The sequence below is a fragment of the Ceratina calcarata genome, unplaced genomic scaffold (genome assembly GCF_001652005.2).
Source record: "Ceratina calcarata isolate Rehan_Ccalc_2016 unplaced genomic scaffold, ASM165200v1 scaffold48.2, whole genome shotgun sequence".
Taxonomy (NCBI): Eukaryota; Metazoa; Arthropoda; class Insecta; order Hymenoptera; family Apidae; genus Ceratina; species Ceratina calcarata.
Genome location: NW_017172225.1, coordinates 2,363,389 through 2,381,923, shown reverse-complemented (window position 1 = coordinate 2,381,923; position 18,535 = coordinate 2,363,389). Strand labels below are relative to the sequence as shown.

The window sequence follows — 18,535 nt, the reverse complement described above, 5'->3', positions numbered from 1 at the left end:
CTACAAGAAAGGTGCTATACAATTTTCCCATAGATTCAACGGTTTAGGAGTAATTAAGGAAAAATGAAATTTTTTGCCAAAAGTTCGTCGTTTCGACGCTGGGATGGTCGGATTTTGTCAACATCAATAAAATGCCAAATAATCATACGTAACTCGTTAAATATCGAAATTAGAAGGAAAATAACTTTTATTTGAAGCATTTTTCGAAATTTTGTAGAAAAAAATTAGTCGTCAGCGTCAATACTTAATTGGATATTTCCTTCTATATTTTTTAGCACGTAGCTATTTATTATTAGCATTATTCGTCCGACGTCTGATTTCTTTTTAATTATAGGAAATGCGTTTTTCTAAGGTACATAAACTTTTGGGATTGACTGTATAGCCAATACATCCTTAAACAAAAAAGCGATCGATTGATCGCAAGGTTTGGCACCCAATGACATTCGCTATTGGTAGTCATCGCGTAAAAGCATTTTTGGCATCGCGTTGTTATGCGTATCTGTCGACCGTTACCGCGGCCTTTTAATAATCACCTTTAATAAACGCACGGTGTTATACACCGGGAATACGTTAATTCATTTACGACGAATTGCTAATACCAACACCGACATAAGTCGAACGCTTGAAATATTGGACACGTTTGAAATTAATAAAAGAAACCTTTCAGTGTCTGAATTCTGATCGATGAATCTGAATTGCTTTATTTTCATTAAAATTGACGAAGTATTGATTGTACTTTTAATTTAATCACATTGATACTTATTCGGACAACGTGCGTACGTAAGACACAGAACTAGAAGGATGCATTCAGGGAGATACTCACATAGAAAGTAAATCGGAACTTATCACGGGTTTTGCAATCGTCCAAGCTTGCTCGCGTCGAGCCATGATTAGAAAACGAAATGTCAGGACGAGACACCGAAGGGTGCCAAGTTCCACTTCGAAACTCACACCATTTGAAACAGTCCACTTAAATCGAGTAACTGGACGTACGAAACCGGCTTAACCGATCGATTCGCGATCGCGCGGAGGGACTCGTGGAACCGTGACATGTCCATGAGAGCGGACATGCTGCTCGTTCCTCCGGTCCAACGATCGACGGACCACGCGGATTATATTATGAATCCGGCTGGCAGCGATCCCCCCCGGAGGAAGATGCTCCAAGTTTGTATGACAAACCTATCCTGGCAAACCGATTCGTGTATCTCGCCGTTCTCCGTGAGAATGGAGACGGATAAATCATCTGGTCGCGCCCAGTGGGGCGAACATTGGCACGCCGTCGAATGCTAACGAAAATAGACTACTCTCAGCGTAGATAGAGACTACGCGTGTAAAACAATTAAAAAATTGAAGGAGATGGACGATCGTACAATAAAATCGGACTGAAACCTTGTCTGAATATTGTGTCTGATGAACACCGACGGCGATAAATAGTTAGGACAGAAGAACGAGCACACGTTCATAATCTACGAAATGTTTAGTGTTAACCGGAAGCAATTCTATCATCATATTTTGGCGGAAATTTATGCATGCACGAGGCTCGATCAATGTGTAGAATTACGGTTGTAAATCGTTGGAAGCTTGGCCGCGGTTCGACCCGGGGCGAGACAGGTTCGAGTAATTGAACATTGCAAATCGTGGTAACACACAGGAAGTGGACGTGATTAATCTGGTCCTCTGTTTAATCTATTTCTGAAAGTGGATATTTGAGATAGTTAGAGGCAGATACGTGGCGGTATCGAATCGCGACCACGTCGAAGCGTTCGGTTGGTCGGGAATAAATGGACCAGCGATTGAACCATGGCTGGTCTCGTCCTTGTTAGTAGAGAGCTATTGGTCAATTACTTTTATTCGATTCGGTGTGACAACGCGACGAAGTGTGCCCAAAGACTAGCCAAAGAACGAATAACCGATTTCTCGATCGAGTCTCTCACAGAGATATCTCTCGAACTTTCGTATGAATATTAGAATGTACGTCTAACGAAGTACATATAAATCTATCTATTCAGTGAACGCGAACACTGTACAACCTCTTGTACTTATTACTAAAGATTATTCTCCTGGGTCATGCAATATCTGCGGTATTGATCGAATCCTACCCTACTTATCAAACATATCGACAGAACCGCGTACATGAAAATCAGTTCCGTGAAACGTTTACTTCAATTATAGGAGTGAAGTTTAGTATGCATCGAAATTATTGAATGTTCACTCACGTAGGAGACGGAAATCGTTCTACTTATGCCAAGCGTATTTGGCATGCCTGTGACAAATGTTACAATATGGATTTTCAATCAAAGTTCTCACGAATTCGGGAGTTTAATTAGGCAATGAAAACCGCGAAGAAAGACGACAAAGAAGAAAGCCAAATATACTTCTAGGCTATAAACGAAAAGAATTTCTGCAAGAAATCTATTATATTCCAGTATTTTATCCCTCAAGCAGATTACCAAGTTTTCCTTTTGACTTTTATTACCTCGTGCAAATGTCCCTTCAGTAAAGCAAACTGTATCCGGCGATACTCTCCATGGGAGGAGACCTGCTTCGAACTCTTCGTCGGCGATTTACTTTTCACTGGAACGTGCGACATTTTCACTTTCGTTCGGGGGAACGAAATCGATGCTCACCGTCGGTCGATTGTACATCAAATGAATTTTTTGCAGTCACTCGGGAGTTTAGAAACCTTGCATAATAAATAATTGCGCGAGATAAAAAGTCGTTAGCAACTTGTACGACGTTCACAAGAAAGTATGTAAATACGTACGTATTTCGCAATTTAAGGGTCCTTACCAATGTGAGATTTAAAAAGAAATCGATTTTTTAAATTTCACACTGATAAGGCTCCGTAACACGCCACGTGCAGTTCATTGAATTAGAGGCGAATAAAACGAGGACTAAAGAACGTATTTGTAAGTCGGTAATAACATGTAACTCAATGCAAGAAACGTGCATAACGTAGAATCATCAAAAAGCATGAGCGATGACTCATTGACAACAAGCGCAATCATAAAGATAAAGATTGCCGTCTACTGGACGTAACAATTTCAACCAGGTTTATCGCAAAATGTGCATAAAAATAGTTACGAGTTTGTTTCCATTTGCATCTAATTTTAAAAAAAAGAAAATTGTCCTTTTTGTATTATTTGTATTGCTTTCTGAAAATTACATCAACAAATAACATTATCGCTAAATTGTAGATTATCACATGAAAGGCATTTAAATTAATAGCGCGCTAAAGATTGCTTTTATCGCGAACGTTTATCAAGGTAGATTACTCGTGATGTGGAACGGCATAATGGGAACGCTCAAGAGGAAATCAATGGGTCAGCTGATCGGGTACGCGACCGAGTTGTGAACTTTCACTGAAATATCAACTCTCGCGACGAAGAAGAAAGTGCAAGCGACGTCTCCTCGATACCCGTCCATCCGTACCGCGATTCTTTTGCAATTTCCCAATTACTCAACGATTACGCTACTCTAACTCGTGAGATAAAGACCCAGATAGCAGATAACGTTCTCTACGTAGGTGTTACTTAAACGTTAAGTCTCTTCTCGTATTCTATTTAGAATTATCACGTTAATTCATCTCTAAATAATAATACGAACGCTTCTTGTCTGTCGAATGGTACTTACTTTTCAGATTATTAAATAACATGGAAAATTTGAAGTATATGCGTTATAATCGAAAAGGAAGTCGCCGTTTTTAGGATAAAAATTAACAGGCCGAAATGGTCGGTGCTAAACTCTTATCTTCACTTATCGATCGATTCTCACCTACGTGTTTTCTATTCTCGTAAATGCACGAAACTTTCCAACATTTTAACATTCGAGGGTAGCTTTATTATAAACGTCTACGTAAAAAGCATTCGCTATCTCTTGCGACCGTTCAACGATATCTCTGAATCGCTATCGTTTCCTGCATTGGATTACGAACCAAGTCAAGGTAACAGTTACACGCTCTTGCAAAAACGCTGTAACAGTTAAAACTATGATATTTGGATCGTGTCGAACAGAGCCCCAAGGCCGATCATCTGCACTTAGCGTTTCGCGACTTGAAATTCGATTACCACTGATTCAATGACATTGGCCGCGGCTCTCAAAGGAGAGAAATTAGATTGTTGGCAAACTAATAGCGACAATTTTACATATTTTACAATTATGAAATAAATACGTATTTCATACAAATGAACGTGAATCCACTTTGCCCATTGATCTTGTTCACTTACTACGAACATTGAAATCGAATCGTTCCACCAAGAGACACTTCTGACGGTTCAATCGAAGAAATCGTCAAACGAGATTTATTCATCCGTGTCCCACGTTCTTTCTCACCGTTGACCCTACTCGATTTTAATAACTAGCACGCAAACTTTCCACTGCACGGTGAAAAATTCCACGATGAAATATCGCGCGCGGTCGACTTCTAAGCACCTGCGTTCCGCGAGTGACGACGGTCGGACTGAATTATTCACCGTTGGGATCACGATTTATTAGCATCCGTGAGCCAGGAACCCGGCAGGGATAAACGAGAGATCGTTGATCGAAACACAGCACCGACTTCGTCCGCCTGAACGCGGATCAATGAGAAACATTATTATCTCTCGCAAGATTCAAGCCCGAATTAATAAAGAAGAGCATTGTTCCATCCACGAACAGAAGCAAACATCAAAAGTCTATGGAATCATGATTCGAAGGCGTGAAAGGTTCGACAAGTCGAAATTACACTACGTCTTTGAGTTCGAGCGAAGGAAGCACAGTTACACGAAAACGGTAAAAGTAGGTTTGGAGCGGACACCGCTGACACAGAACTTGGCCGTGCTAACATCCTTCGCGCACTGAAAACGGGGAACAATTAAGAGAACCGCGAGCCACGATACCTGACGCATGTGGGCGATCCACGTGGACGGATTGTCCACCGCAACGGCATCGTTCGCTGCCCGCGGCGGAAGCGCGCGTAGGAATAAGTCGAGATTCACCGGCACGGAAACTCGAGATTACACGAGGCACTCGCTCTTAATGATGCGCGATTGCTGGAAGTCGCGGATCGATTCGTTAACGGAAAGTTCGTCGAGCCAGCTGACTCGCACTGTCAGCTGAGATTAATCTCACCGACGCCACTCTGACTCGATTTGAAAATTATTAGATTTCGTTTATAAATACTCGGGGTCTATTTAAAGATTCTCAGCTTTCTAATACCTGATATCTTGTTCATTTTTTAGAGCAAACTTTTTTGGATACTGCATCTATTCACCGTTTTTCATTAAAAACGAGTTCCTCGTCTGCTGTTATGTAACATATTGTGCAATACGCGTTGCGGAAATCAATGTCATTGCAAGCTGGGTGCTCTCCAAAGAAAATTCCAAGATCTCATGGTATAATACGTTAAACACGCGACTATGACAGTGAATATCGAAAATATCTTGAAACGTCGGAAATGAAAATTAAATTTAACGCTGCACACAAGATTAAACTAAGTTTAAACGTCAGTGGAGTTAAACTGTTCCAAGCTACACATCTACAAAAAACGGATGTGCACGTTCACTGGTAGGAAAACAATTGATCGAGGAAGATTTGATAGAACGCTTGGACGATTCAATAGACTCGCCCTGTTACTCCTTAATGAGATTGAAGAGGACGTCGAGGGAATTGAAATACACGACAAAACCTATGCAGGTATCAAAAATAGTAGATTAAAGAGAATTGTTTTACGACACACGATTACATCTATGATTAAAGGGGATAGAGATAATAGATACTTAAAAGCAAGGTTCTCTTCTTATCATGCAAATTTTTGCGATATTTACAAACGACGGTAAGTAGATCTAAAAAACAATGCTTCATTAAAATCCAATACTTAATCTTAATAAATCGTCTCTGTTACGAGTAACTGACGTTACTTTCATGAAATTAACGGTTAAAGCCGAGATTCATAAGGGGGGCAACGGAAAAACGGGACGAAATCAGGAATGAGTTTCTCCGAATTCGCGGCGAAACTCGGTCACGTTCCGTTCGGCTGGTCGCCGTTTCAGATACATAAATATGAATAAAGTGGGACAAGACTGTTTTCAGATAACAGATGAATCGGAACCGTACTACGGACAACACCGTGCCAAGTCACGGCTGCACTTTCGCATTCTTCGAGATCTTGTGAATCGGCGAAATTCGTGAAATCGTTCTACAAATAAACAGACATTACTCATCCTTGTCTCAATTTATGTCGCGAGAAATGTTGATCACGGATCAATGAAAAATATTAAATTTTTGTACACGATGAAAACTTTCGGCCCATGTATTACGGTTATCATGTACTGATCTACTTAGATGTGAATTCACGCTATAAGAACCTCGTGAAGGAATAGATAAACGTGATTACTTCCGATTCAACAAGCTCAGTCATAAATCCGCGCACAAAAACTTGTAACCTGTTGCATAGGATGTCACTCTATTACTCGAACACGGAAAATGTCTCACTACGACGATAAATTATGCTCCGCCTGAGCAGTCAGTCTGTTTAAGTATGCAACGCCCATTTAAAAGGTAGCTATTTCCGTTTCATTGTCGCGCAACGCGACGCTCGTTCTAAAGAGAAAATTTCCAAAATTATTTACCCAATTCGATTCCGAGTCGAACGTCAGCCACATTCGCGGATCTGGCAGCCACGCGTTCATATTGTTTAATGGCACGTAACAGTTGAAAAGACATTTAATAGCGACCGCAAGTAGACTATTTGGCACCCGGCACTTATCGTTCGCTCCGTTTCGAATCATATACAACGAGAGTGCCGTTCTATTACGCGATGGCTGGATCACGTACGGTTATGTTTACATCAGAAAATCGAAGCTAATTCGATCGCACCTGCCAACAGGGAACCTAATCGTCCCATTGGTAATGAGCGACCGCTGTTTTCGATTCGCGCGGCAACGATCTTGTTCTATGAACTCATACAAAATACTATGCCCATTGTAATAGTCTGTTCTCGGTCGGCATCTTTTCGACTGACTTCTGGAATGCGCGTTTTCGGTCGACGAGTAATTTCCCGATAAACGCAAAACGATTTGAGGTACATTTTTAACTTTCTCAATTTATAAAAACACCTTTCTTCAAATCTAACATTTACCTAAATCGAAATACGCTGTTAATCATGTTTACGAAATGAAACTTAATGAACGTACTATCGCGAGAAATGGCAAATTCCTGTCTACTAGCTTAAACGATTAGTTATCAGTACGTTTTTTATAACTTCGATAATACCCATAAAAACGTACGAAATCATCATCTTGAGTTGCAAGCTCATAAAATGAAATATATTAATACTTGTAAAAAATCTGAATTTCTTTAACGATAAATTATTTGTAAAATCAATACTTATCTTGTACGTTCACTGATACACACACTATATAAACAAGCTCAGTCATAAATCCGCGCACAAAAACTTGTAACCTGTTGCATAGGATGTCACTCTATTACTCGAACACGGAAAATGTCTCACTACGACGATAAATTATGCTCCGCCTGAGCAGTCAGTCTGTTTAAGTATGCAACGCCCATTTAAAAGGTAGCTATTTCCGTTTCATTGTCGCGCAACGCGACGCTCGTTCTAAAGAGAAAATTTCCAAAATTATTTACCCAATTCGATTCCGAGTCGAACGTCAGCCACATTCGCGGATCTGGCAGCCACGCGTTCATATTGTTTAATGGCACGTAACAGTTGAAAAGACATTTAATAGCGACCGCAAGTAGACTATTTGGCACCCGGCACTTATCGTTCGCTCCGTTTCGAATCATATACAACGAGAGTGCCGTTCTATTACGCGATGGCTGGATCACGTACGGTTATGTTTACATCAGAAAATCGAAGCTAATTCGATCGCACCTGCCAACAGGGAACCTAATCGTCCCATTGGTAATGAGCGACCGCTGTTTTCGATTCGCGCGGCAACGATCTTGTTCTATGAACTCATACAAAATACTATGCCCATTGTAATAGTCTGTTCTCGGTCGGCATCTTTTCGACTGACTTCTGGAATGCGCGTTTTCGGTCGACGAGTAATTTCCCGATAAACGCAAAACGATTTGAGGTACATTTTTAACTTTCTCAATTTATAAAAACACCTTTCTTCAAATCTAACATTTACCTAAATCGAAATACGCTGTTAATCATGTTTACGAAATGAAACTTAATGAACGTACTATCGCGAGAAATGGCAAATTCCTGTCTACTAGCTTAAACGATTAGTTATCAGTACGTTTTTTATAACTTCGATAATACCCATAAAAACGTACGAAATCATCATCTTGAGTTGCAAGCTCATAAAATGAAATATATTAATACTTGTAAAAAATCTGAATTTCTTTAACGATAAATTATTTGTAAAATCAATACTTATCTTGTACGTTCACTGATACACACACTATATAATGTCAGCAACGTGAATCATTACATCAGGCTTATTAGTACACTATCACTATTATACACTATCACTATTCAGTACTATCAATCGTCAAACAGTAATTGTAATTGGTAATTCAAACTCACCGATTAAACAAAAGATAGCTCGTTCCGGATACCCGTTGTCGTCATGTATGATAGAATCACGATTATTCAATCTACGATCAAATAACAGCCGCATAAAGAATCGATTCGGAACAAAAGAGCACGATAGGGAAGAAGGAAATAAAAGAATATCTTTATAAAGGCATTCATCCTTCGCGTAGCGATACTCTAACACGAGGATTACGGCAATAGATATTACTCAAAAACTAATAAAAGATGACACGTTCGAATTTTTTAATAAAACTCACTAGGAATGCGAGTACTCGACGATCAAATCGAATGTATGTGAAATAAAAGTAAGATAACGACGAATCCTTTGTTACTTTCGAACAAATGATTCAGACTCTTCGAAACGATCTCTGACTAGAAATGCGAGTATGTATGTAAAACCTTTTGTTAAGATAATTGTAACCTCACCTGAGAGAATACGATGATTTTGAAGGTATCCGAACCTCGTTACACGAGAACGTAGACCGTACGCGTATAAATTAGAAACAACATCGTCAAGCCAGCCACGAACAGCATTGTGTCATTTAAGTTGCACATAAAATTCGTTAATTCCACTGCAAAAATCACGACACGAAAAATGTATCTCGCCGTATTTTTCGTTTGCTGCTGTTGGCGTCGTCCAGCAGGCGGTGCTGGCTAGGAACCTCGAACAGCTGATTTCTCGCATGCGTCGTAAGTTTCAACGGGCGAGAAATTTATAGAATTTTTATTATATTAAAGAACATATTTTAACAAAATACATAATCCTATATTATTTACCCTATATGTATGTTTACATACGTACGCACGTTACCAGTGTAAATGCTTACTTTCAACGCGTTTATATATCACTTCACATAAGTATTGTAATTACTCATACAGACATACCGGCGTTCGATTTAATCTTTAAATCCTTTTCTTACGACGTATTTGTCAAGTTGAAATTTCGTTTACCTTATCATTAGTAATTTAAATGGGTGAAGGCACGGGTTCGCTGCTTTTTAGAAATGGTAGTGCAAAACTACGGTTACAATCTAATAAATTTTCAATTTTTCGTGTCTTTTTAAAACGTCCCGTCCCGTGCCGAATAGATGTTCTCCTTCTCTCTCTATTAACCGAAGCTCCGGCTCGTGCGATACGCCAGTCATTAGATCATTCAGGAATAATGAGAAATAAATACCTCAAATGAAACTTGAGTTTCAGTATTTGTCAACGGACGATCCTGTGTTCGAAATTCCATAAATCTTACAACAATGATTCGGGCCTTAAATAGTTAAATATTCGAGAATATAAGTACATCGCATTATGCGCATCTGCGCATGGGCCAACCATCAGCGATGTATAGGGTAACTGATGAATGAGCATGAGTTTACCGTGGCTTTCATGTGGCTTTCGTCACATTGGTTAGATTCAGGTTATGTTACTTTATCCTCCATGTGGTTCGTTGCTTGACAAATTATCATCATGACAGACTTATTGCCATTGCCACAAAAAAAATATTACAGACAACGTGCACACTCGAATCCCATAGCGGATCATTGTTTTGAATAGTACGTAATTATTTTGAATAGGAACAATGAGAACTTGCGTAAGAATTTGAACTCTATGTAAGTATTCCTTTCATCTTATCTGGAATCAAATTCTAGCCCGATCAAACCGGAGTTAATGGACTGGAGCTCATTATACCCGTTTTATTTCTCATCTAGCGAAGATTCCAAAGAAAATAAAGTGATGAACAAGCGTGTGGAATTCGTAGATGTTGGTTGTGGATATGGAGGATTGTTAGGTATACAAAATCTTGACGTGTCTTGTATGTCTCTTCTTTCTAACAATTAATTCACTGATCTTTTATAATAGTCACGTTATCTCTTATGTGCCCTGATAATTTAATACTTGGCATGGAGATCAGAGTCAAAGTGTCTGACTATGTGATGGATCGTATAGCTGCACTAAGGTCACAAAATCCTGGACAGTATCAGAACATCGCATGCTTAAGAACTAATGCAATGAAGTACCTACCAAATTATTTTTACAAAGGCCAGGTATACTAAGGTATATATTTAAACTGGCTAAACTTTTAATTTCTCTTCATACCTGTTCTACGCTTTTGTAGTTGAAGAAGATGTTTTTCTTATATCCTGATCCACATTTCAAGAAGTCTAAGCACAAATGGAGAATCATAAACAAGACACTTTTAGCCGAGTATGCTTACGTTTTGGCCGAAGGGGTAATATGTTTTTCATCTATCTAAGTACTAATATATTATTTTATAACAGTTAAATAAACGTGTGCTATGGTTTAAAGGCGATTGTATATACCGTGACGGATGTTAAAGATTTACATGAGTGGATGGTAACTCATTTTCGGGAGCATCCATTATTCGACGACATGTCTAAAGATGAACTGGTAAGTCTCTTCGTCTATCGTTACGAATGAAATAGAAGAAGAACTGTCCAACTGTGTTATTCAATTTTGCATAAAGGACAGAGATCCAATAGTCGAGAAACTGTATGAAAGCACAGAGGAGGGTAAGAAAGTGACGAGGAACAAGGGAGACAAGTTTTTAGCTGTATTCAGGCGCATTCCAGATCCATTTAAAGCGGAAATTAGGTAATGCTAAATATTTTGTATATAAATAAAAGTATTTTTTTTTAATCCTCCATGAAAGATACTCGAAACCCTGATCGTAAGTGATTGTTAGCTTCGTCTTCGGGGTTAGCATCAGGTTTATTATGTTCTAAAAGAAATACTCCCGTTATAAAACGAACGGTAAGAATACTGAATAATTTATTACCGCGTCTGTAATCCTCTTCGAGATAAATCCTCTTTTGCATAGGCAACATTTTAAGGTAGTTGCGATGTCGCACATCATCATCAGGAATTAAATGCGCGGTTTTTAAAGTGAATTCTTCATGTACCATGATAAACAACATCTAATGTGGAGAACTCAATTATTTTTTAATCTTTCGATTAATATAAAGCAGGAGATTTATTTGTATTTTACTTCTTGCAATATCGAATGGATGAGCATCAGTGGTGGTGATATATACGATCTTCGTACTAATCTTTTCCGTTCAGCAAGATCCATCATGAATTGGGAATAATATAAATTCCTCTCTTGCATTAAAGTTTCTGTGACTATCTTTCGAAATCTCGTACTGTTGACAATATCCCTGGAAACAAATTTCAGTTTCTTAATTCGAGAGAAACAACTCTAAAAACGTGGGAATGTAATTCTTACCATAACATGCCTTCCAAAATAAACGTTACGAGAAACAGTTCATTTTTCTTTACGGTATCACGTTCTTTTCTCTCATCTAAAAGAATTACATCTAACGGCGCAGCTTTTAACTCTTTCAATAAATTGATTCTCCGAGATTCATCCTCTGCGCTATATATACTGCAACGTATACTCAATGTTTTATAATATTTTTTCGGTTCGTCGAGTATTTCCAACCACGGTTTCTACAGAAACGTAAGATATCAGCAGCTTGTGGATAATTATAAAATATTAATTAACTACCGGGACGAAAGTTCCTTTCTCCGTGATAACAAATTGTCCCTCTAACTCCTCGCTTAAAATATTGTATTTGATAATACTCCGCTGGTACTCCCGTCTTTTACTCGCGTTAAAAAATATGCAAGGTATATTGACATCGATCCGGCACGGACATCCTTTAGTGTAAATTTTCACCTGGAAAGTCTGTACCGCTTTCGGAGTCATTATACCCTTGCGAGGAAATATGTCGACGCGCACGATGTCGAGTACCTCTTGACTGCAGAAAAATGAAAGAATCTCATGATTGATAAACGATGAGTAATTGGTCTAAATTGTAATATTGAACAAATACCATTTCCAGTCGTACGCCAGGGCATCGTAGTCCAAGTTATTGTATATCAAAAGCATTTTAACAATAGTAGCATGCGTAGGTATACACCACATATCTATGCAATCGATGCTAAAGTACGCTGGAAACAGTGGAGTTTTGCAGGCGCAATCCGACGGTATTGGCCTCCCGATGCTAGCAGACCTCGAATCAAAAGACGCTTCTCCGCTTATTGTCAATTCTTCCGTTTTATCACCCATAGTTATTAGGACCTTTACCTGAAGAACAGATCAATCTATTTCTCTGAGCATTTCACGATTCAATTTTACATTTCATACTTCATATGCCCCAAACATTCTGGGTTGAAACTTTAAAAGAATAGGCATGAGTCCTCCGGATTTGATGACATTGCCTTGTGTGAAACATGAAAATACTTCACAGCGATAGTACTCGTTAATCTTATGAATATTACTTATATCCACGGAACATGGCAAATCACTATTTGTGATGTTGCACATCCAATTTATCTAAAATATCAATCATCGATGTGACGCACTATTAGGAGATAATAAAATAAGCGTACCTTATACATCCCGGCCAAGTCTCCGAAATAGGTTTGTCCAAATTGGACCGATCGAAAAGTTAAGAAATTGCTTTGCGGTTTATTCTGTTCCAAGGACATAATGTGCAAATTGAAGATGATATGACGATCATGTCCGATGTCCAAGTCCCAACTTATAACAGTCGTCCCTTCCAACGCGTAGCGTATGTCCATAGCAAGAACTGTCTCTTGTTTCGGCTATAGGTCAATCAATGTTAATCTTCAGCGTACTCTTGATTAAGTAATATAATTGGGAGAAATCTTACGTCCAACTTGTTCGATTTTACGTACAACGTACAAAGATCTTTGTGTACGCAATCAATCTCTGTACGTTGAAGAGACAATCCGATCTTCTTCACGACAGGTTCGCACGAGCATTGCTTAATTCTTTTAAGAGTCAATGGAACAGGCATCCTCGAAGGATTCATTATCATCCATTTTATTAAAACGGTTCCATTGTTCACGATCATCGGAAAAAGGTCCATATCCAAAACCGTTTTCTCTCCTGGCAGCATATTTTCTAAAGTCTTATTTAATCTAAAAAAGAAAATGATAGGTAATCGTCGCGTAACGACGATAAAGATATCATTTAAAAATCGATGTTTACCTATTTATTCTCATTACTCGCCACAGGAATGGCTTGCTCACGTTCATTGAATACTTCTGATTATGCCCAAAAGCACATACGTTCGCCACCTAATATATGGAGCACGTATGAAGAATTCCGTAATCGCGAGTGTTTTAATTCTCAGTAAACGTTACTTTTATCGTGGGCAATATGCACATGCAGTAGACATTGCAAAGTTTCACTGGAGTTTGTTCCGGCACCAGGTCGTCCAATCGGAAATTGACTCTTATCAGATATTTAACTGCGAACTGGTAATAAACCGGTGTGCGCGGAGTAACGGCCACTGAAATCTTTTTACGCGATCCCGCGAAAATCGTCTCCGACGCTGGATGCAACTTTACGTCTTCGTCGATGTTTTCAAGCGGTAAATTACGATGAGTACAAATTAATTTATAATAAATATTCACTGGGCTAGGATTAATGAGACTGAAGGACAACGACTTGGTATCATTGTATTCTATCTCTCCAAGATGTATTTCTCTTGGAATTGCCTAAGGATCGAGGGTAAACTAATGAACAACTTCTTCCTTCCTATCTTTTCTACATTCATTTCGTAAATATCGTACTTCTAATGACCCCCACTCGCTTCTCCCACGAACAACTAAATTTATGCAAATCTTCGATCCAACGGTTAGCTCGTTCTTTATTACAACTACAATGCACTGGACCTCGAAATCGTAATTCACGTTTGGCTCAGTTGGAGAAAAGTAACATTCTTGGAGTAGAGTATCGTTTGCGATGATCTCACCTTTCAATTCCTCCACGCCCAATTCAGGCGGCAATTGATAAAATTGATACCTATAAAGCACTGATTTATTTTCATTCGGAACTCGACAGCTCCGTTAGCAGTAAAATTGATTTACCTTATTTTATGCCGAGTAACATTTCTCATTCCGAGTTGTGCGAACTGCTGACAATGCGCTAGAACTGGTGAGAAGGTCAATGTATTATTATTGTTCATCATGATATTTGCATACTCCGCGTATCCCTTAAAGTCTATGTAACTCTCATTCTTTATATTCCCATTAAAGATCACTGTCCATCTCTCTATATAAATCTGTTCGTTCTTTGACTCCGGAGCTAATTCAACTACGACTATCTGATAATCACTGCAATTAAATAATTCGACGACTGATAATCGAGAAGTACGATGAATAAACGTATTTACGGATTGCACGTCGTACTGATAAATCACGCCGAGCATCGGTTTGACAGTGAAATGACTTGATTGCGGTGAAATAAATTGAAACATAAGAGGCAGATGACCAAATCTTTTAATCAGGAAAGTGGTATAGACTGGGTGCGGTGGAACGCAGGGTGGCATAATCACAGTTTGAGGTATCTCGTACTGCGGTATCCATCCATTCGATGTGACGGGGAAGGAATGACCTAAGGAAGGTTGTTCGACTTTATATTTTAAATATTATTTAAAGAAGCTACTATGTACACTCATACATAATTAAAAGGCGGACCTATTACTACCACTGATATAACAAACGGGAAAGTAGTATCTCTCCTGGGTTCCAAGAATGCAGAACCAATTATTTCTCTGCCGTAAAGCCTATTCGTTCCATTGGGATTGAATGTAAGTTCGAATAGAGCGGACTGGTGTGGTTGCACTATCATTTCGAGAGGTTCTATTTTAAAAATTCCATCGGAATCTGCGATACGATGAATAATTTAAAAAGTGAATTTGCAAGATTCATTTTTTACACTTGCTCGTTACCTTCCTCCCAGATGATCAATACATTTACATTGCAGTGATTAGTAAGACATATTGCATCCGGTATTCTTTGGAAGACGTTATCTGCGTCCACGTCTGCTTGGCCAAAATTAAAATAACGTTTTGATAAGGACACGGGAGGTAAATCCTCTAACGTGTCAACCACATCCGTCATATATCCTTTAAAGCCGATTTTCTCTTGCCAGGGATAAGTAAAAGGAGTGATATCGAACATCGTTGATGTCAAATAACCGTGTAATTCTATAATGATAGGTTTCTAAATTTCCAACAAATTTTATGTTAAAATATCACTTCCTTTATTAAGTAGTGTATGTTCATTAATTTTTTTTATTTACTTGATGCATAATTAGAAGAACCAAATAATAGGTATATCTCTTCTCTTTCGGCGACGTGAACGTAATTGTGATATATTTACGGGCGCCCGGATTAATTACACCGTACCTCGTGTCTAATTGGAACGGTTTATGTTTCTCGTCAATATTGAACATAAAAGTCGCGGCGCCTTTCGATTTGTTCTTTAATTTTATTCGACGCTTGACCTCTTGATTCTCCATCGAGCAACGCATAAAGATCTTCGTCACCGAACAAATTACCTGGGGACCTGTTCGATTTATTAAAATCCGAAATGCAGTGGTAGAGTAAAATGAAATTCAATCGGGATTAAATAAATGTTTGAGCTATAGATAACATTCATTTGAAGCGTGCGTATGCAAACTGATAGTACTATACACGATAAGTACCGATGCTAGATCCACGTGTGATAATTTTCATACACGCTCCGGTAGTATCCGTGATCACGAAATAATCAACATTTTTAGTATCCGCGACAAGAGGCCGATAACGTATGTCGCATAAGTATTTTTCTTCCGGCGCTAAAGTCCAAGTATAGGAACGTAAATGAAATACGTGATCCAAAGGATTCGTAGCTGGATCCCTTTGAACTTGATACACTTGATTTTTCTACGAGTGAAAACCAATATCAACGCTGATAATACGTCTATGTAATCGTAGCTGTTTACTACCGCTTATTACCATTGATTCGTTCCATATTTCTATAGTCTTTACTCCCGTTTTGCCAACTTCCACGTCCTCGTACTCCAGCCTGATTATTTTTATTTTATCCATTTTATCGTTAGGTATTTTCTTCAAATGAAATTATTTCAATTAAAGACACAGGCAAATATTATTTTATTAGCAACGCGCGGACAGCCGCAGTTTCGTTTTGAACGAATCCCGTCGAGATCGTCGATCTCGATCATCTCGATCTCGTGTTTCTCTCGACTACGTGAGATACATTCGTTTTGTTTTGATACTACGCGGAGGATGACGTATCCGTGAAGACGGTGAATCGAATCTCAGACACGATTCCGTGAAAACGCTGTACGATCATTTATTCCGCTTAACTATTTCTCACGGGACAATACCTGGGAAATTAGTCACACGCAGCTTCATATACGTCGACGAATCGATGATAACGTACCCCGTGGGATTCTTTATGGCTTTTTGACAGTTCCTGTAAAAATGGCTCGATGGGACGTTTTGAAACTTTTAAACTTGTTATTCCTCGCGAATAACTGTGTGAATTACAGTTTGTGCGGGCTCTACGATAATTACGTCGAATGTAAGTCTCATCCTAAACGAACATAATTAGTTTTCTCATTTCCGTGAGGATGTTTCATCTATAACCTCCTCTCCGTAGATGGTTTGGAAACGGAGAAACTTTGCCGTCTTCTTGGTAAAACGCCGCCTATAGACATTAAAAGTGGTGCCGCAATAATCAGACCAAAACACATGTTTGACCGGTGGAACGGTCGTCGTTATAACGTTCATTGCAAGTTTACGTTTAAGACAGCTGAAGGGGATGGTTTGTTCGGAGTTATTCAAAAAATGTCCTTCAGACGAAACGAAACACATTGTATAGATTATGTACGAGTAAGTAGTAATTCTCTGTTACGTTAAACGAGCTTACATGCAATAGCAGATGCGCCTGTAATGATCGATGATCAGATTGTCGCATAAACTTGAAAATTCGTTGCAGTTTAAAAGAAAAGATGGCCATAAGACGGAGAGATTGTGCGGCCTCTTAGATCCCAGTAAACCAGAAGATAATTCATCGGAATTCCCATTCACGACATGGGTCATCTATGGGGAATTCGATCCGATGATCAATAGTAAATCTTCTGCAGAATTAGAAACTGAAATATTCATTTCGAAAAAGGAGTTACAGGAAGGGGAGTCTCTCGCCCTGATCATTGCCTATACCTCCTTCACAAGTGAGTTTGTTCAATCTGTAATCTTATGCTTGACCTGGCCAAGGTAAAACATATTTTTTTATGATTAGATTGTAGTAAAGTGGATCCGACCAAGTATACATCGATCGGCAATAATACTTGTATAATGGACGAATATTTTTGCGACGATATTTACAACTGTGTGCCAGGTGTTTGTAACGATGAAAGTAAATGTCTCGAGATCGTGAGCACCGGCACGGGCACGAAAGTAACAGTAGGTGCAGTGACTACTTTAATTCTATGCTTCATAATATTCGTTATGTGTTTATGGATATGCAAGCGATCACAAAAGTTGTGTTGGGCCACGGATTGCGCCGACCCGAGCGTCTGCTCGAGGCCCGGTCCGCTGCCACGTCACGAGAGCACCGTAAATCCACCGGTTCCCACGGCACCGATGCTCGAAGTCGCGGTCTCTTCGTCGGTCGCTGATAAAGACCTGCCACCTAGTTACGATTCACTGTTTCCGGAACAAAGTAATACCGTTAGAGCATAATCGTTAACGAGTTACGCGCGCGTAACTAATACATATCGACAGCGCGTTATCTAATGTTTTAATTAGATGCCGTTGTGATCAATGCAGTCTTCAGATATATGGTATGAGTGAGTGCCTTTCTGGATGAACACCAGATAGAGTCGCTTAAACGAATGTTTTAAAGAAAGATTGAAGATCTTCTTTTCTAGATATTTTATATCAACGTTTTTTCCCCCGTTTACAATACTAAACATTTTTATATTTTGTACTACTCGTCGTATTAAAACAATGGTAATTATAAATACGATTTATACCGAGGCATAATCAATGAAGGCCACGAGGAATGGTCAATTAGCCAGCAACGAAATAAAGTTTACTTTATAATATATAAATCTTTTTATATTGGAAAAATACAGTATTTAATAAATTT

The 18,535-nt window shown here is 38.9% G+C and overlaps 4 protein-coding genes across 8 annotated transcripts in view; 2 read left to right on the top strand and 2 right to left on the bottom strand.

Annotated features, from left to right (window-relative positions):
- Positions 1-9,219, bottom strand: part of Arms (Ankyrin repeat-rich membrane spanning) — a 30,449-nt gene extending 21,230 nt beyond the window's left edge. The window contains exons 1-2 of one of the 5 annotated variants that reach the window (XM_018029278.2): positions 8,972-9,219; positions 8,537-8,607 (exon numbers count right to left, since the gene is read on the bottom strand). Coding sequence is in view for 2 of the 5 variants with exons in the window: in XM_026815917.1 (XP_026671718.1) it covers positions 2,477-2,590 (114 nt within the window). In the remaining 3 variants the exon portion in view is untranslated. Of the gene's footprint in view, positions 1-2,476; positions 5,975-8,536; positions 8,608-8,971 lie in introns of those variants that run through there. The other 4 variants (XM_026815917.1, XM_026815921.1, XM_026815918.1 and 1 more) reach the window with 4 other exon arrangements.
- A 463-nt stretch (positions 9,220-9,682) lies between these two features.
- Positions 9,683-11,197, top strand: LOC108627901 (tRNA (guanine-N(7)-)-methyltransferase). Its single transcript, XM_018029488.2, has 6 exons — positions 9,683-10,092; positions 10,189-10,328; positions 10,400-10,584; positions 10,656-10,769; positions 10,847-10,948; positions 11,025-11,197. The coding sequence occupies exons 1-6, from the start codon at positions 10,007-10,009 to the stop codon at positions 11,154-11,156; spliced, it is 759 nt and encodes a 252-aa protein (XP_017884977.1). The 5' UTR covers positions 9,683-10,006; the 3' UTR covers positions 11,157-11,197.
- On the bottom strand, positions 11,166-17,397 carry LOC108627898 (cilia- and flagella-associated protein 65). Its single transcript, XM_018029486.2, has 22 exons — positions 17,312-17,397; positions 16,957-17,089; positions 16,767-16,855; positions 16,375-16,485; positions 16,083-16,302; positions 15,678-15,943; positions 15,325-15,598; positions 15,071-15,259; positions 14,783-14,987; positions 14,462-14,707; positions 14,165-14,396; positions 13,733-14,089; positions 13,578-13,666; positions 13,237-13,507; positions 12,953-13,168; positions 12,708-12,896; positions 12,394-12,647; positions 12,066-12,318; positions 11,784-12,007; positions 11,547-11,715; positions 11,337-11,475; positions 11,166-11,279 (listed from the first exon to the last, which is right to left on the bottom strand). The coding sequence occupies exons 4-22, from the start codon at positions 16,465-16,467 to the stop codon at positions 11,194-11,196; spliced, it is 3,972 nt and encodes a 1,323-aa protein (XP_017884975.1). The 5' UTR covers positions 16,468-16,485; positions 16,767-16,855; positions 16,957-17,089; positions 17,312-17,397; the 3' UTR covers positions 11,166-11,193.
- LOC108627899 (uncharacterized) lies at positions 16,210-18,535 on the top strand. Its single transcript, XM_018029487.2, has 4 exons — positions 16,210-16,963; positions 17,042-17,274; positions 17,381-17,615; positions 17,684-18,535. The coding sequence occupies exons 1-4, from the start codon at positions 16,864-16,866 to the stop codon at positions 18,124-18,126; spliced, it is 1,011 nt and encodes a 336-aa protein (XP_017884976.1). The 5' UTR covers positions 16,210-16,863; the 3' UTR covers positions 18,127-18,535.

What these genes read in the sequence shown, in the direction of transcription:
- LOC108627898 (XM_018029486.2), bottom strand. Translation starts at nt 16,467, where the DNA reads ATGGATAAAATAAAAATAATCAGGCTGGAGTACGAGGACGTGGAAGTT. An exon ending in CTGGCGTACGACTGGAAATG is followed by an intron (nt 12,319 to 12,393) that starts GTATTTGTTCAA and finishes ATTTTTCTGCAG; the next exon opens with TCAAGAGGTACTCGACATCG. An exon ending in ATTTTGGAAGGCATGTTATG is followed by an intron (nt 11,716 to 11,783) that starts GTAAGAATTACA and finishes ATTTGTTTCCAG; the next exon opens with GGATATTGTCAACAGTACGA.
- LOC108627901 (XM_018029488.2), top strand. Translation starts at nt 10,007, where the DNA reads ATGACAGACTTATTGCCATTGCCACAAAAAAAATATTACAGACAACGT. An exon ending in GCGGATCATTGTTTTGAATA is followed by an intron (nt 10,093 to 10,188) that starts GTACGTAATTAT and finishes ATCAAATTCTAG; the next exon opens with CCCGATCAAACCGGAGTTAA. An exon ending in ACATGTCTAAAGATGAACTG is followed by an intron (nt 10,949 to 11,024) that starts GTAAGTCTCTTC and finishes TTTTGCATAAAG; the next exon opens with GACAGAGATCCAATAGTCGA.
- LOC108627899 (XM_018029487.2), top strand. Translation starts at nt 16,864, where the DNA reads ATGGCTCGATGGGACGTTTTGAAACTTTTAAACTTGTTATTCCTCGCG. An exon ending in CTACGATAATTACGTCGAAT is followed by an intron (nt 16,964 to 17,041) that starts GTAAGTCTCATC and finishes TCCTCTCCGTAG; the next exon opens with ATGGTTTGGAAACGGAGAAA. An exon ending in ATTGTATAGATTATGTACGA is followed by an intron (nt 17,275 to 17,380) that starts GTAAGTAGTAAT and finishes AATTCGTTGCAG; the next exon opens with TTTAAAAGAAAAGATGGCCA.